This window comes from Psittacula echo (genome assembly GCF_963264785.1).
Source record: "Psittacula echo genome assembly, chromosome: 16".
NCBI lineage: Eukaryota > Metazoa > Chordata > Aves > Psittaciformes > Psittacidae > Psittacula > Psittacula echo.
In genome coordinates this window covers 9,959,135-9,976,564 of record NC_137752.1, presented here as the reverse complement: position 1 = coordinate 9,976,564, position 17,430 = coordinate 9,959,135, and the positions used below count along the sequence as shown (strand labels likewise).

At 48.2% G+C, this 17,430-nt stretch overlaps 1 protein-coding gene across 1 annotated transcript in view; it reads left to right on the top strand.

The window, feature by feature from the left end:
- LOC308227777 (discoidin domain-containing receptor 2-like) overlaps positions 1 to 17,430 on the top strand; it is a gene marked incomplete at both ends in the record, with an annotated part of 33,220 nt that overhangs the window by 13,786 nt on the left and 2,004 nt on the right. The window contains 9 exons of the mRNA XM_080630614.1: positions 1,242 to 1,428; positions 5,214 to 5,460; positions 6,866 to 6,958; positions 7,467 to 7,624; positions 7,866 to 8,061; positions 9,243 to 9,487; positions 12,457 to 12,578; positions 12,943 to 13,140; positions 15,972 to 16,206. Of these exons, the coding sequence (XP_080486740.1) occupies positions 1,242 to 1,428; positions 5,214 to 5,460; positions 6,866 to 6,958; positions 7,467 to 7,624; positions 7,866 to 8,061; positions 9,243 to 9,487; positions 12,457 to 12,578; positions 12,943 to 13,140; positions 15,972 to 16,206 (1,681 nt within the window). The remainder of the gene's footprint in view (positions 1 to 1,241; positions 1,429 to 5,213; positions 5,461 to 6,865; positions 6,959 to 7,466; positions 7,625 to 7,865; positions 8,062 to 9,242; positions 9,488 to 12,456; positions 12,579 to 12,942; positions 13,141 to 15,971; positions 16,207 to 17,430) is intronic.

Below are 17,430 nucleotides of genomic sequence, written 5' to 3'. Positions count from 1 at the left end.
CCTAAAAGATCTTTATGCTTGGAGGCGATTTTTCTAAACTAAACTGTGTTCTATCATGCTAGAGATTAAAATAACAGGGTGGAAAGTACATTCCTTGTCCTTCTAGAATGTTACAAGTATTGGGTGACAATGGCTTTACATGTTAGTATCTGATGCTTTAGCTATTAGTAGGGATTGGATATTTTGAAAAATAGGGGTTTATATGCAGGAAGATGCAGGTATTGCTCTTTGCTGCCCAACACTAATCCAGGAGGCCTGTCTGCTGGGGAGTGCCAGGGAGCTACAGATGTAGGCATAAACCCCAATGTGCTAAGCAAGGACTCTTCCAAACTGCTTTGCCTCCAAGTCTGACCAGCCTGGAAGCAGGAGTTGCCACTTCCAGCTGTAAATCCGGAGTTCAAAGGCATGCGTACCTGTGCAGATCCTACTGGCAGCAGGCTCACCTGGAGCGGGCTTGCAGAGCTGCAGGGTGGGTAGCAGCAGCCCTGGTTACAGACTGCTTGGAGGCAGCTGACTCTGAAACATGTCCAAGGAGCAAGTTCAGCACTAACACAGCTGAAGTCTCTGCGCTTTCCCTGCTGTAGGATGTGGCAGGGATGGCTCCCAGGTGGGTCAGGAGGGAACCACATCTGGCATCTTGGTGCTGGAAAACTGCATAGTGGGCTCTGCACTCTCAGATAGGAAGTGCAGGGAGGCAGAGTCCTGGGTGGAGGGTCTGAGTTGATAACATGCTCTTCTTGCACAAGGAGCAATTCCAGAGCTTACCCCAGTTAGAACTGGCTGTGGCTGGGTGAGCTGCCCGTGGTCTCACTGCTCTCTCCTGCTTTTCTGTGCCTACCTGCAAAACTTTCCCCTCTGGTTCTCCCAGGATGGGATGGAGCAGTTCCTCCCATGCAGCTCCATAGTGAAATGCTGCAATTAAAGCTCTGTTTGGAGAGTGTACAGTATCATTTTCTGTAGTCTGCTTCCATTCTCAAGAGACTTTGCTCATAGCTTGGCTTTGCTGTCAGTGCTTGAGATCAGTGCAAAATTTCTGCCTTTCCTAAGCAGGGAAAGACTCTAACAGCCCAGCTTGAACAAGATAAAGCAGATGTTGCAGAAGAGCAAGGAATAGTTTATCCAAGATGGATTAAGAGTAAATAAACCGATGTTTTCCTGGTACCTGGTGAAGGACCCGTGTTCTTTCACATCTGAGCTCTCCTGGCTGGAGTCTTGCCTAACTCCTGCTTCTTTCTTGGCAGGCACTTGTACGGTGGCCTGGGCCAGCTCACAGATGGGGTGCTGGGCCTGGATGACTTCACACAGAGCCACCAGTACCGTGTGTGGCCAGGCTATGACTACGTGGGCTGGAAGAACGAGAGCTTCAGCACGGGCTATGTTGAAATGGAGTTCCAGTTTGACCGGCCACGGAACTTCACCTCCATGAAGGTAGTCACTGTGGTCCCCCTCCAGCAGCAGCTTGGGTCAGGCTTTGGGTTTGGGTGCTTCCAGATTGCTACTTTTGGGTCCTCTTCCCAAAGCAGGAGGATACAGGGTGCCTGGGAGCAGATGAGTAGATGTCCCAGGTTCACCAATGTAGAAAGGTGAAGCAGGGAAGCACTTTCCTCTCCAGAGATCAAACACTCTCCTTTTGCATTTGGCTTAAAGGAATAAAAAGCAGACACCTGAAGCAGTGCTTAGGCAGCTGAGCTGGGTTTAGGATGTGGACTACTTACTGTCTAGGGGCTGCCTGACCCCCGAGGTAAAGGAATGTGATTGTGTTTCCATTTGACCAGAACTTTCTCTGGATGTCCAAGTCTGTGCTTCTGCTGTGGGAAATGGCTTAAACACACAGGAAAAGAATGAGCTGAACTTTGGAGGCTGTAGTAAACAGCAGAGGCTTTTAAAAAGGATTGGTGGCTTTTCTTGTAGAGATTTCAAATGAAGGAGAACCCACCACATCCTTAAGTAAATTGTTTTGGTGGTTACTTACCCTAGTTTTATTTTGTCTATTTTTAACTTGCAACCGTTGGCTCTGGGCCTGCTTTCACTGGCCAAAATAAGAGTCCTGCCTTCTCAGACACTTCCCTGCTCCTGCACTGAGATTAAACCACTACCTTAATCTTTGCTTCAGTAAACTAAGCTGGATGAACTTCTCAGTGCCTTCCCTGTGAGATCCAGGGTCACTTTTGTAGCTATCTTTCAATCCTTCCTTTCTTTGCCAGTACTCTTTTGGAGATATAGAAACTGAAACTGAATGCAGGCTTGCCATCAAACTGGATAAAGGAATGGTACCAATTTCCTGCTTCTGTACGATTCTTCTCTATTTATGTACCTTGTGATCATATTAGTCTTCCTTAGCCAATGGGTAGGGAGCCAGTGTGCATTGACGCTTTGGTATTGTGCTGAAAGTCAGTTTGAAGTTATTGGTGTCCAGGATAAAAGTCCAGTGTAGAAAGTGTCACTTACAGATTGTTCCCAAATTTAATACCCTGAAATAAGTCAGTCCTGAAAACTTCAGATTGTTTTAGGAATCTTTATTTCCCCACCCTCCTCCAGTTGAATTTGTTACTGGGGATTCTGCTGTCTCTGATCACTGAATATGGTAGTGAATCCCAGCCTGGTGTGTTTAAGGTGACCTGGTTTAAGGAACCCTGGTGTTTAAGGGACCTTAAAGCTCCTCCAGCTCCAACCCCTGCCACGGGCAGGGACACCTTCCACTGGAGCAGCTTGCTCCAAGCCCCTGTGTCCAACCTGGCCTTGAACACTGCCAGGGATGGGGCAGCCACAGCTTCTCTGGGCACCCTGTGCCAGCGCCGCAGCACCCTCACAGGGAAGAGCTTCTGTCTTACATCCAACCTGAACTTCCCCTGTTGCAGCCTAAACCTTGAGCAAGGAATAAATTCCTGTTAGAAAGCACCTAGAGAAGAATTTGTGCCTTAAAACTTGTAAGATTTAGTTGGCATTTGTTAATCAAGCTAATATAATTCAGGAGTTCATACTCTGGTAACTGGAATCTGATGTTATGAGGAAATCAAACGCCTTATAAAAGTCTATCGTGTAAACACAGCCATCCTCATCAACCAAACACATCAGCTCATAAAACCAGCCACTATATCTAGTATTTGATTAGAAAGCTGTAGTATTAGCATAAATTGTGATTATTTCTTGAACGTTGCCTCTTCTGGGTTTGCATTTATTTCGTATGGGCTACGTGGTCTGTAAGGACTTTTTTGTCTCCTCATACCTGTTAGCTTCATCCCAGTCCTCTGAACTTCCCCAGGGCCCAGGAAAGCATTACAAGTAAATGTCAGCAAACATTGCAGCTGCTTTGCAAATTACTTAGGCTTGCCTATTATAAAATTGGACTTCCGTAGGTGGTGGTTGGAATAGAAAGTGTCTCTGTATCAGTCCAAGACATGAACATATCCAACTCCTGTCCAAATATGGCACAAATTCTATATTGCAGGCGTCAGGCTTTCCTGCCTTGTTATGGATGACTATGTCTCCCTATTGAATAACGTTGTCTGAGCTTCATCTGTTCCTAATTACATGCAAATACCCTTCTTTTGTCTTTTTCCTGTTCATCAGGCCTGCTGTCCTCATTACCGTTCACTGCTATTCACTGCAGGACCTCGCAGAGGCCAAGCAATTAATAGGGTTCAAAGCTGCACTGAGTATGGAGGCTGTTGTTGTCACTGTTGCTAATACCCCACAGTCATTAGGAAATAGTTCCTAGAGTTGCTGGGAAGGATCGGGCCACCATGGCTATGAAATGGAGTAGACTGAAGGGGACTGAAGACTAAAGATCACATTATTCATTCCTTTCCTGATCACTGGACACAATACCAAAATACTGGAGTCCAGAAAATTGGGACTGTATGGCATAACTTAGAGGCTGAGAGAGCTGTGCTTGTTCAGCCTGGAGAAGAGAAGGCTCCAAGGAGACCTTAGAGCAGCCTCCTAAAGAGGCTAGAAGAAACCTGGAGAGGGGTTTTGGACAAGGACAAGACAAGGGAGAATGGCTTTAACCTGCCTGAGAGGAGATGGAGATGAGAACTTAGGAAGAAGTTCTTCAACCTGGCAGTGTTCAAGGCCAGGTTGGACACAGGGGCTTGGAGCAAGCTGCTCTAGTGGAAGGTGTCCCTGCCCATGGCAGGGGTTGGAACTGGATGAGCTTTAAGGTCCCTTCCAACACAAAGCAGTCTGTGATTCTGCCTTTGTTTGAGAAGGGTGAGACTTGCATTGAAGGCAGACAGTGAAGCAGCATAAAGGATCCTTACTAGCCCTCTCCCTCTTTGCCAGGCCTGCTTCCTTGGAAGTGTTGGACACCTGGGAGAGAGCCAGCAAGTTTGGTGTTGATGGGTCTGCAATGCCATAACTCAGGAAAATGGAGAAGTCACTTCTATGCTGCAGCCTCTTGATTTAAGTGCAGTCCAAGAGCAGGAAGGAAGAAAGCTACTGCTGGCTCCTGGGGGGCTAAAACAAACCTCGCAGGGATGGAGGTGTGAGGTCAGCCTGAAGGCAGTTTGTGAGCTGCTTAGTATGAAAGTGAACTGTGTGAAGCTGTAACTTGGAGGTGAGAGTGGATGCCTTGGTTTTAGGCAGATGTTAGCTTGGCACCATAGCAATGGTAGCTTAAATTCCAGTGGTGCTATTGCATTAGGGACCACCTGATGATGAGCCACCATGAGAGGCTGATGGATGCAGGCTGTGTGATGGTTATCTTAAAATGTAGACCTTCAGTTCTGTTTAAGCTGCAACCACAGCACAAGAGCTGCTCTATGGCATGGGAATATCTTCTTGTGCTTGTATCTCTCTTTAAGTAGCTTAGACTGTAGATGATGAAGGCTTTCTAGAAGAGGCTAGAGATGTGGTTTTTCTTTCCCCTTTTAGGATATATATTCAAGGAGAATTGCTCTGTGAGGCTTTAGATTAGCACCAGGTTTGATTTTTGAAGAGGCTGCCAAAATTCGACTCTTAATGTAGCTTTTGCATGTAAAGTTCAGAGCTATTTCAGAGTAACATTCTGCACATATGTTCTCATTGCACACTACAAGTGGCTGGAGCTCTACTGAGCAGGTCCCTCGTTAGGGACTTGTTGGGTTGTGGGTTGGCAGTATTCATACAGGGAGATACTAGAACTAGATAATATTAATGAATGGATAATCCCTGAGGCTTGATTTAGGTTTCAGTGAATCTTCCTCCCATGTGATCTGTTCTCTCCTTCCTAGGTGCATTGTAACAACATGTTTTCCAAGGGGGTGAAGATCTTTCAGAAGGTGGAGTGTCTGTTCAAACCACGCCTGATCGCAGACTGGGAGCCTGAGCCTGTTGGGGTGGCAACTGTCTTGGATGACAAAAACCCCAGCGCCAGGTTTGTGACTGTGCCCCTCAGCCAGCGCGTGGGCAAAGCCATCCTCTGCCGCTTCCACTTTGCTGACACCTGGATGATGATGAGCGAGATCTCCTTTCAGTCGGGTGAGTGTCCCTCAGTCAAGCACATCTGGAAGCACAGAGAGCAAGGGAGATGGTGTGAAGGTGCAGGATGCGTGGGGTTAACCTGATTGTAGGCACTGTGGAGCTAGGTGGTTGGAAGGAGGAGGTAGTAGAAGCACTGAAAGAGTTGGAAGGGTAGTGCAGGGACATAAAGGTCCATTCTACAGTGGATGCTTTTCAGGCTGATTCTGTGCACATGTGCAGAAGCACAACCAGGACAACCACAAACTGGACTGTAAAGCATTCCTTAAGGCAGTTGCCCACTGGTTGTGGGGTTGATTTGTATTTCTCTTTACCAAGTATTCTGTTATGAATAATTTATATCTATCTATATCTCTGTCTGTCTATATGTATATCTACACATGATGACCGAGTTAGCAGATTGTGCAAAATAAGAGGCTGACGCCTTTTTTTCTCCAGTCTTAACTACAATGTGGGAGTCAGTGCTTTGAGGTGCTTTGCTTTAAAAGGCTCCAGTAGGGAATGGACAAGAGTCTGGGGGAAAGCTGCCAGCACTGACAGTGAGATGATCTGTCTGTAGCTTTGTACTTGACGGTTCCTGATCAGCTGTAGTGAGAGGATGTTCCTGGGGAAGGAAGGCTGTGATTGCAGCTTGCTGATAGCAGCTCCTGGCTACCCTCTGTCATGTGGAACTAGGCAGGTGCTTGGTCTAGCCTGGGTTGGTGATTCTTTAGAATCAGACTGGTTTGTGTTAAAGCTCATCCAACCCCAACCCCTGCCATGGGCAGAGACACCTTCCACTAGAGCAGCTTGCTCCAAGCCCCTGTGTCCAGCCTGGCCTTGAACACTGCCAGGGATGGGGCAGCCACAGCTTCTCTGGGCACCCTGGGCCAGCACCTCAGCCCCCCACAGGGAAGAGCTTCTGCCTAAGAGCTCATCTCAGTCTCCCCTCTGGCAGGTTAAAGCCATTCCCCTTGGCCTGTCCCTACAGGCCTTTGTCCCAAGCCCCTCTCCAGGTTTCTTGCAGCCCCTTTAGGCACTGGAGCTGCTCTCAGGTCTCCCCTTCAGGAGCCTTCTCTTGTCCAGGCTGCCCCAGCCCAGCTCTCTCAGCCTGGCTCCAGAGCAGAGCTGCTCCAGCCCTCGCAGCATCTCTGTGGCCTCCTCTGGACTTGCTCGAGCTAGAATGGGAAGAAAAGCTCTTGCTTCAGTCCCTGGCCAAGCTCAGGGGAGCGTCCTGCAGACGCAGTGGTCCGGACAAACTCAGTGCTGCAGGTGTGCTGGGAAGTGCTGAGAGAGCAGGTATCTGCTGCTTGCGTGTCGGCCCTGTCCTGCTGGGGAGTGCAGGGGTGGTGGTTGGGATTGCACTGAGCACTGGCAGGAGCAGGGAGGTTGGGGGTTGAACTGACACCTTCCTTCCCTTCCACAGACATGGAGAGTGTGAATCCAAACTTCGTTACAGTCGCCACGAGCACAACAGATCTGCCGGAAACTGAGTACAATGTTACCGAGGGGACCTGGGGTAAGGGCTTCTTTCACTTGCCATGGCAAGTGATCCCATGTTGGGGGTTTTCGCAGCAGCAGTCTAGTTAATGTGGTGTCTCCCTCCATTTCTGGAGCTCTGAGTGTGGTTATTGCCCTTGTGCACAGGGCTGCATCTTGCAGCCCTCTGAGCCTCAGCTATTTCTTCTTCCCTCAGCTGGCTGAGGCTGCCTTGGAACAAGTGGGCTGGAGGCACATATGCAGCCAGTGAAACTCTGACAACTGTCTGCTCTAATATGGATCTACTGCAGGAATCTGTTCCAAAGAACAGTCTGACTGCAGAAGTCCTCTGCACAGCTCCTAGCTGTGAGCCTCCAAAATGAGAGTTTCTGTTGAGAGCAGAATGTGAACACAGCTGATGTTAATGCTTAGGGAGCTGCCTAAGATCCTTCCTGTACCAGTGTGTAGGAGGGGACATGTAGCAAGTTAGCCAGCACAGACTGTGTTTTGTTAACTCCAGATTCTTCTTCATATCTCTATGACTGCAGAAACCACCTCTTCTGTGACCAGCACCTGGATAGGAGAGAAAACAGATGACTCCAGCACCTCCATCCTCGTGGGCTGCCTTGTGGCTATTATTCTCCTGCTCCTGATGATTATAATCATTATTCTTTGGAAGCAGTATGTTCAAAAAAGGTTGGAAAAGGTAATATAGTGGAGCTATTTTGCAGGCACAAGTTCAGTGCTAAGCATTAACCCTGATGAATTCAGAATTAAGTGGAAAGTACAGGATTTCCCCAGCTCCATAGAGCAGCTAAAACTCTATCCTCACAGCAGGGAGGATGCCAGCCTCTATCCAAGATGTTACTGGAAGTTGCTGTGATTGCAGCCAACACATTACTTAACAACTGAGCATCACTTCAGCTTTTTTCCTCTCTCTTTTGCAGGCCCCACGTCGAATCCTGGAGGAGGACGCCACAGTTCGCCTCTCCTTCTACAGCTACACCATTGCCAATAACCAGACCCAGATCCACCAGTCAAATCCCACCTATGAACGTGCTTTCCCACTGGATTTGGAATATCACCAGCCAGCTACGCTGCTCCAAAAGCTTCCAGAGCTCTCCCAGAGTGCAGAGGATTCAGGTAATGTAATCATCCAGAAGTTATGTGTTTCTTCTTCTGTTATTTCTCTCAGTCTCTAAAGACTTTGTGGTGTCTAGGTAATCTCCTCTTGACTCCTGTGCAATACAATAGTAACCCAGGGACTGAAGACAATATTCTGGAGCTCTGCAACTTCTTAGCATGTACCTTTGGCAGATGGAGCACCAGCCCCACTAGAGGGTGGTGGCTTCTTGTTCCCTTTGAAGACTCTATGAATACATCAGCCAGGTCATCTTTTAGGGGCTGGTTTTGGCAATGGCACATTGTTTGTCTCATCAGCCCCTTGGCAGTGGAGTCACTGCCTGCAGCACTTCTAGGCTGTCCAGACTGGCTGGGAGAGACTTTTAGCACCTCTTCCTGCAGCAAGGGCTCTTTGACATTCCCCTGGGAAAAGCAGAGGGAAGTGCAGCAGAGTTGTCAGTGGTGCCCTGGCTTGCAGCCCCTGGGGAGCTTTGGATGCAAGCAGGAGGGAGTGTTTCCAGCAGTGTTTTGTACTCTGATGAGTGAATGGGAGGGCAGTGCTGCATTCCTCAAGCACTGACAAGTTGCTAAGATCCAGTATTATAGTACACAAGGAGACTGATTGGGTTGAGTCAGGATGTGAATTTGAATCAAAACAAATGTCTGTGTAATACTGGTCATATAGGGAGTTAATTATAAAGAGTTATCTCATGATTTTTATGTGAATAAGCTCTAAGAGGTAGTATAGCATGCTAAGAGTACATGAAGAATGGAAACCTTGATCTGTTTTTGTTGCAGAAGGGAATCCAGAGTAAGTTTGACATTGCAGACAACAGATAAAGGGAACAGATCATATTTAGGATGAATCAGAAGCAGGAATTCACTTCAGACTCATGCCTTCATGCCTCAATGCCTGGCCGAGAACTTTAGCTCCCATGACTGGGTAGAGCAGGCAGCTGTTAACACGAGTTCACTGACACTCACAGGTATTGTGGTGTGTGCAAAAGCGCAGCTTGTTCTGGTTTAAGCCTTAGTTCAAGCAGAGTCTTCCATCGGGGTGTAGCCTGGTACAAGGCAGTAGGCACACAGCTTGGCTGGATTGCCAGAGCTCTGCAGGATCAAGAGGAGCAGAAGCCAGGCCAGGCTGGGTTTTAAGGGAGTGTGTGTGTGTCTGACTCCACGTGTCTTTGGTTCCCCCTCAGTGTGCAGTGGGGACTACGCTGAGCCCGACCTGACCAAGTCCACTCCTCACCAAGGCTTCCAGAACAATGTTCCTCACTATGCCGAGACAGATATTGTCCATCTGCAGGGTGTAACTGGCAACAACATGTACGCGGTGCCTGCTCTCACCGTGGACTCCCTTACCAAGAAGGACATCTCCGTGGGTGAATTCCCACGGCAGCAGCTGCGGCTCAAGGAGAAGCTGGGAGAAGGGCAGTTTGGAGAGGTACAGCACTTCCACTGTTCCAGAAAGGAGATGCCTGCAGAGCAGAGTCTCTGCACTACTTCATACCTGGGAGCTGTGCTGCATACCAGTGTTTTGTGCAATATGTCTTTGCTGTTGGGGAAAGCTGATGTCCCTCTGGATAGGTTTCAGAGCCCCCCATTCTGCACCTAGGAGGCTGCTGCTTGGTTACCACATGAGTCTTCTCAACCAGTGAACCTTGCTGTCTGTATCCCTATTTATGACCTTACAGAAAAGGCCTGGTGGTGGGAATTCAGACTGTTCCATGCTCTTCTGTGGGCATCTCAAGCATGTGATGGCTGTCACCCACCTCTAGACATGTCAGTTTGAAAGCTCCAGCAATGGCTCCAGCCAGCAGCTGTAGAAAGAGTTTTTCCATTAGCAGATGGAGGTTCTGGTGGGACTCTGCACACTGACCCAAGACAGACATTTCCCAGGCACTGTGATGCCCTCACATATCCTGTAGCATTGGTCAAGCCCCAGTTTGTGTCAGAAGCCTCAGGCAGCATGATACATGTCTCTGTCATCTGCTAAGCTTTCTCTTTACTCCTAGAGCTCCTTTCAAGCTGTGAATGCTGTCACGTTGCCTTTTATCCCTGCTTCCTCTCCACACTAGCCTAGTTCCATACTGAGCAGGTCTTCCCCTCTCCTGCTCCCTCTCTTCCACTGTCTCTTTTTCCTTCCCAGCTTTTGCTCATTTGCAGCCTTAAATTCTACCTGTCTACTACATTTTGACAAAGCACTGAGCTTCCTCCTCTGTGATGTGCCTATCTTTATAGTTCCTCCCTTCTGACAGTGCATGTTCCCTACCCCAGCCCCTTCCCTGTCCCACTCACTCCTTTCTGGATCACTCCATGTGTTGGGAAGGTGCTGACATGCGCAGCCTCTTGATCTGGCTGTCAGTGTAGCCCCTTCTGCTGTTGCCTGGATCCTGCCCTGCCTTGGGCTGTGCTCCAGAAGTGAAGCAGAGGCTTTTCTCATTTAAATTATTGTTTTGCTTCTGGTTTCTCCTGCCCTCTCATTCCTGTCCTTCTAGTAACTGTCAGGATTCAGAGCCTGTTCCTTCCCTCACACCACAGGCTCCTTCCCTTACTTTGTCAAGTGTGCTGCATCACACTCTCCCATCTCTCCTTCTCACCTCCTTAGTCTTTCCCAAACTGGTCATCATAATATGTTCTGCTCCACTCCTGGCTTAGAGTGTGGTCTTGCTTCTAGAACCATGGCTCACTGCTTTTTTCACCTCTCCATCAGAGCTTCCTTCCCTTTCAGGTTTTTTCCTTGGTTGCTCCTGACCATCCACTCCCTGACTCAGTGACACATCACCTGCACTTGTCACACATGCGCTTCATGCTGTGACTGTTCCCTACTCCTGCTCTTGTGCCTGTACTTTCACCACAGCAGATTTCATTCTCCATACAACTACAGCAGCACCTTTGTACTTCTGGTTCTGTTCTGTGCATTGTCCCATTTTCTGTGCTGTCTCCCTCTGCTCCCCATGCTTGTCACAAGCCCTTGCTGCTTTCTTCCTATCAAATTCATTAAGCTCCCATTGTATTCCCCTCACTGCTGCAGGTCTTACACTGACACATCTGGTCTGCTCCTCTCCTCCAGCATCTGTTGCCCAGTTCTCCATTTGAATATGCATTCTGATTACTTCTTCACCAGTGTCTTGTCAGCCCTTCTAATACAGCCCTGGCAGTAATTTTATGTCTTCATTGATTTATTTATCTGAAGATGGTGGGGGGGATGGAACTAGATGATATTTAGGGTCCCTTCCAAAACAAACCACTCTAGGAAACATGGAATTCTGTGTACTCAGAGTGTTCATCTCTGGCTTTATTCCCAGGTGAGGTGTTCACATTGCATACACGTGCTCACACTTTTTTCCCCTTTTTGTTTTCCTCCTCGAATTGGAGGACTAGGGGATATAGCTGTCTGTACTTCTTGGATGCTCCTTAGTTAAGTTCAAGCAGTGACTCAAGCCAGGCCTCAGGAGAGTTCTGGACTTGGATGGCTGGTGTGATGTGCTGCACATGCCAAACATGCTGCAGCCATGCTATTTGGATGCACATGCAGAGCAGAGCAGACTCCTCCAGGCCTTCCTGAGCATCTCCAGTACTTCCTGGGTGAACTGGAGTGCCTCAGTACTCTACTACAACAGTCTGCACACCTGAAGTCAGTTCGGAGTGCTTGAACATGTCAGGCTGCGGTCCATGTGTGTTGCTATGTATTGGGCTGTAATGTGGATGTACACATTTTGTCCAGCATCTAGGGCCAACTTATGGGCTATTTCTGATCAGAACAGTGTCACCTTCATTAGATCATTCACTTGGTCATTCTGCCAGTGATGACCAAACTGGTGACCTCAGTGTGACATTGGCACTGGTGAGGCTGCACCTCAAATCCTGTGTTCATTTCTGGGCCCCTCACTACAAGAAAGACATTGAGGTGCTGGAGCGGGGCCAGAGAAGGGCACTGGAGCTGGTGCAGGGCCTGGAGCACAGTGTGATGGGGAAGGGCTGAGGGACCTGGGGGGTTCAGTGTGGAGAAGAGAAGGCTCAGGGGGGACCTGATCGCTCCCTACAACTGCCTGACAGGAGGATGGAGCCAGGAGGGGCTGGGCTCTGCTCCCAAGGAACAAGGGATGGGACAAGAGGAACCGGCCTCAAGCTGCACCAGGGCAGGTTTAGATGGAGCTGAGGAACAATTCCTGCCCCAGCGGGTGCTCAGGCATTGGAACAGGCTGCCCAGGGCAGGGCTGCAGGCACCGTCCCTGCAAGTGTTCACACAAGGTGGAGACGAGGCCTCAGTGCCATGGGTTAGTGGTGGCCTTGGCAGTGCTGGGGAATGACTGGACTTAATGATCTTGGAGGTCAACCTGGTTGATTCTGTGCTTGTTTTCCTCTGGTTTTCTGCCTGCGCATGCTCTCATAGCTGCCTCTGCCCCTCAGGTGCACCTCTGTGAAGCCGATGGCCTGCTGGAATTCTTGGGAGTCTCCTCTACAGAATTCACTCACCAGCCAGTTCTTGTGGCAGTGAAAATGCTGAGATCAGATGTCAACAAAACAGCCAGGTGAGCGCATCCACAGTGCCAGCCATCTGGGAAGGAAAGCAAATAGTCCCCAAGCACCAGTGTCACATAGGTTAACCCTGGTGACACCTGTACGGGAGTGTCATGTGTCTCTGGTGTGTGTTCATGTAAGGAGCAGGACTCAAGCAGGGAGTGGGGAATAGGAACAGATGTGATGTCAAACTGAAATGCTGTATTAATCCTGTTTGCTGCGGAAGGGGTCGGTGTTAACCACAAGCACAGAACCAGCTTTCAAACTTGCTGTGGGCAGAAGCATAAATGCCTGAGATGTGCTTACACGGCACTGCTGCTTTCCTTAGACAAAGGAATAGTTTAGGATTCAAACCTGTGTTTTTTGTTTTACAAGAAATGATTTCCTGAAGGAGATCAAGATCATGTCACGGCTCAAGAACCCAAATATCATCCGGCTCCTGGGGGTGTGTGTGCGTGATGATCCCCTGTGCATGATAACAGAGTACATGGAAAATGGAGACCTCAATCAGTTCCTGTCACAGAGAGAGATCTACAGCAAATTTGCCATTTCAAACAACATTCCCTGTGTCAGGTAAGAAGAACTGCCCATCTTTGGGACAAATCAGCAATACAGAGCTACCAGTTTCATTTGCTGTGCCTTCCAAGCAATGACTTGCCTCCAGCCCAGCCATTGCCATGGCACACACTGGACACGAGTCCTGCTTTGCTTGGGATGTTCTTGAGGTCTCTGGAGACCTGTGTTCCATGAGGTGTTCCTGACTGGGCTGTTCACAGTGACCGTCTTAGATGTATTGTTTGCTGATGTGACATCTGTTCATGTTGGTGGGCTTGTGTTACAAGAAGAAAATCGGGAATGTCTCTTGGGCTTTCAAGCAGGTTCATCTGTTCTCTGGGTGTCTCAAAAATATTACATGAGAGAAGCTGAGTGTAGAGCTTCACTAAGGAAAGATCTCATCAGCCAGCAGGAGAATATTTGGCAAACCATTTTCTGTCAGTGGTGACACTTGTCTTCCTCCTATATGGGAGGATTAAATCTAACATAAAAGCATCCTAATATTGCAGAAATCCTTTCCTCAGAGGAGAGTTGTGTGGAGGAAGAAACCTTTCTTGATCAGAAGCTGGTGCATTGCTTAGCCTTTGGCATGGACCTCCCCAAAGATTAATTATAGTTGAAGGACTAGTCAGTTAGGCAGAGCCAGTCCTGCTGGACTGGACCAGGAGGTGGCTGGGTCTTAACCAAGTCAAGACAACACCAGTGTTTCTGCCAGTTGCTAGCAGTGGTCAGTCTTGTGGAGTGTTAAACTGGCTTCCTGCAGTCATGATGAACCAGGAACTGTAGTTTGGGAAAGGATTTGCATCTGAGTAGAAAGCTTTTCCAGCTTTCTCCAGTCCTGCTGTCCTTTCTGCACATCTGGTACAGCTTTTACGTTTAGACTTGTAGCTTTTTTCCTGACCAAAGTCTCAGGTTGTCCTTTCTTCTGTATCTGCTCCTCACCTCTCACCTGACTTCTTCAGCACTGTCACTCACATTATTCTTGCTTGGTTTCCATCTGGCTCTTCTTCTGGTTTTTCTTTCAATCCAGCAGATCTTTCAGCCTCTTGTTCCTTCCAGCCAGGTAGAGTTTCACATTAAAGGAAGCCGGTGTGACCAGCTCAGATATCTGTAGAGGAGTTGTTTACTGAGGGTAAAATGAATCCTCCTGCCATAGAGGGCAGCTTGGCTCTGCTGATGCCAGTAGGTGTTTCATGTGGCAAAGTCCAACCATCCCATGTGTGTCTCGGGCCCAGTATTTGGTGCACTGGATGTGGTGAACAGCTGTTGCATGGAATCCCAGACTGGTTTGTGTTGGAAGGGAACTTAAAGCTCATCCAGTTGCAACCCCTGCCACAGGCAGGGACACCTTCCACTAGAGCAGCTTGCTCCAAGCCCTGTCCAACCTAGTCTTGAACACTTAATACTTGAACACTTTCCTGCAGAGGTGACACATTTCTAAGTCCTTATGGCTGTTTGGTACTTGAAATGCATCTCCCCACTGTCTCTCTGTCTGTCTAACAAGTCATGAGGATAATTCTGCCAAGAAGCATCTCCTGTCTCAGCCCTGCAGAGCCTGCTGAGCAAAGGAGCAGGGAGCCAAAAGGTAACTGCTGGTGGGACCCTGCTGGGGTGCAGGTGAGACAGGAGAGACTGGGCTGCTTCAAAGAGCAGAGCAACAGCCTGAGGCAGGACACAACTGCAGCAGAGCAAGGGAAGGGAGAATGTAGGATCTTGGAGGCTGTGCCCGCTCCAATGTGGAAAGCCAGCAACCAGGTTAACAAGGTACAAGTGGGTGGCAGAATTCCTTCTCTTGGGCACAACAGGTTCACCCAACTCAGGAAAAGCATGGACCTGACTGTGGGACTGGGCTGGATATCACCTAGCTGAGTGTGGTGGTCGCTGTGCTGAAAGGCTGGGAGAGGAGCAGTGCCCAAAGCCTCTACAAGGGCAAGGGGCTGACTGAATCACTGTACTGATAGCTATTGATGAGGATAGATTGATTGGATCTATTATCATTAGATGCTGTAGTGGTAGCTTAGCTATTGATGAGAATAGATTGGATCTGTAATCATTAGATGCATTCCATCACTGTAATTCGGATAACATGTTACTGCTTCTCTCACTGCCACCAGAGCATGAGGAGGAGGAGACAGACTTTCTGACTTTTATCAGAGAAATACCAACTGTGAACACTTTATTAGATTTGTTGTGAGAAATGCTTGGTTGTGTGGAGCATTTGGGCAACCCACAGTGGGAAACATCAGAGAATAACAGTGTGTGAGGAATGCTGAAAGGCAGATGGTCCAAACCCTGTCTGTGTATTGTGCAGCTTTATTGATATTACCTTAATTTTGCTAATCAGGGAGTTACAATTATATTAGATGGAAAATGCTTCTGTTTATATTTTCAGTAATATTAAACATACTAAAAAATAAGGTCTCTTTAATGTTGTGACATACTTACATTAATGTAAGCATGCCACAGTGGCAGTGTGTGAAATTGCAGGCCAAGCAGGTTTTAAGATACGAGATTCTGAGATTTATAGCTGAATTTTCCATGTCTCTCTGCAGAAGGTTGGTACTTTGCATAAACTCTTTGAAAATCTTGAGTTTAACACGATGTTAAAAACTGTAAAGGATGTGAAGTTCCAAGGGCCCTGAATTTCAGGGACAGCTTGTCTGTTCTTGCTTTGGCAGCTCAAGAGCTTGGCTTAGCCTGGCAGGCAAGGGATTTAGTGCTTGAAACTAGACAGTTGAGTTTCAGTGACACAGCAAAAACTAAACCAACAGGTCCCTAACACAGCAAATGCAAGAAACTATTAAGTGTGGGCAACAACAGTGATTGTTCTTTGTTTCCTTTTACTGCAGCTACTCCAACCTGCTGTACATGGCCACCCAGATTGCCTCTGGAATGAAGTATTTGGCATCTCTGAATTTTGTGCACAGAGACCTGGCAACTCGCAACTGCCTGGTGGGGAACAACTACACCATCAAGATTGCAGACTTTGGCATGAGCAGGAATCTCTACAGTGGGGATTACTACCGGATCCAGGGAAGAGCTGTACTGCCCATCCGTTGGATGGCCTGGGAAAGCATCCTCCTGGTAGGGACTGCACAAAACCATTCTCCCTTCCTCTGATTTCCACCCTTGAAACAGCAACACGTGTGTCTGAAGGTCCTTTATAGCATCAAAATGTGTGCTACAAATGATCCTGGGTGAGAAGTCCATTAGGTTCCTTTGGATGTAACTCATGCTGGGGAAAGAGTGTGCACTTGCAAATAGAGCACAAATCGTACTGTGAGTTGGAAGGGACCTTTAAAGGTCAGCTAGTCCAAATCCCTACATCTTCAATTAGATCAGATTGCTGAAAGCCCCATCCGATGTGACCTTGAATGTTGCCAGGGATGGGGCATCTGGCTTCTCTCTGGGCAACCTGTGCCAGTGTTTCACCATCTGCAAGCCCACACTGCTGGGTCACGTTCAGCTTTTCATCCACCAGCACCCACAAGTCCCTCTCAATCCCTTCATTCCCCCAGCCTGGATTGATACCAGGGGTTGCCCCAAGCCAGCTGTAGGACCTTGACCTTTCAACCTTGTTGCAGTTCACACAGGCCCATTTCTTGAGCTTACCCAGGTCCCTCTGGATGGCATCAGCCCTCATCTGGGGCCTTATTTCTGTTCTGTGCCTGGCATTCAGGATTCCTGCTGCAATTGTAAGGAAGTTGCCTTTCTGTGCTTGTTTCCCCAGCTGGGAAGTGAAAGGGGCATGGACAAAACTTCTTGAGTTTCAAGTGCCAAGTCAGGTTTTGAGGTTGGGGTTTTGTTTCCTGTTCAAGGGTCCTGCTGTCTTCCCCTCTGGAGAACATTCAACAGCCCAGACTCACCCAGCGTGGAGGCAGGTCCTTAATATTGAGCCCAGTATTTCTTTCTCACACTAGCTGGTGAGATCACCTGGTTCTGTTTTCTTACCACACACTCTGAGTACCCAGAACAACTGCAATTACCTGTTCTATAAAGGCTGATAGGCCCAAGCTTTTCTAAATTCACCCTATTTTTCTGGTTATAGCTGCATCTAAACCATGAGTCACTCATAGTCCCTGTGTGAGCATCTTCCAAACACTGACACACTGCTAGGGTTGCCAGATAAACCTGGGCAATCTGGGTCTTGGATGTTTCCTGCCCAAACAGCCCCTAAGTGGTTTCTGTTATTTTCTGAGCAATGTTTAGCTTCTTTTCACTTCTTCAGAAACACTGTTCCAAACACAGCCAGTTTGGGCACCTTTTTCCAAGGCAGAAAGCAGGGATCTGAGCAGACTGTCACTGACT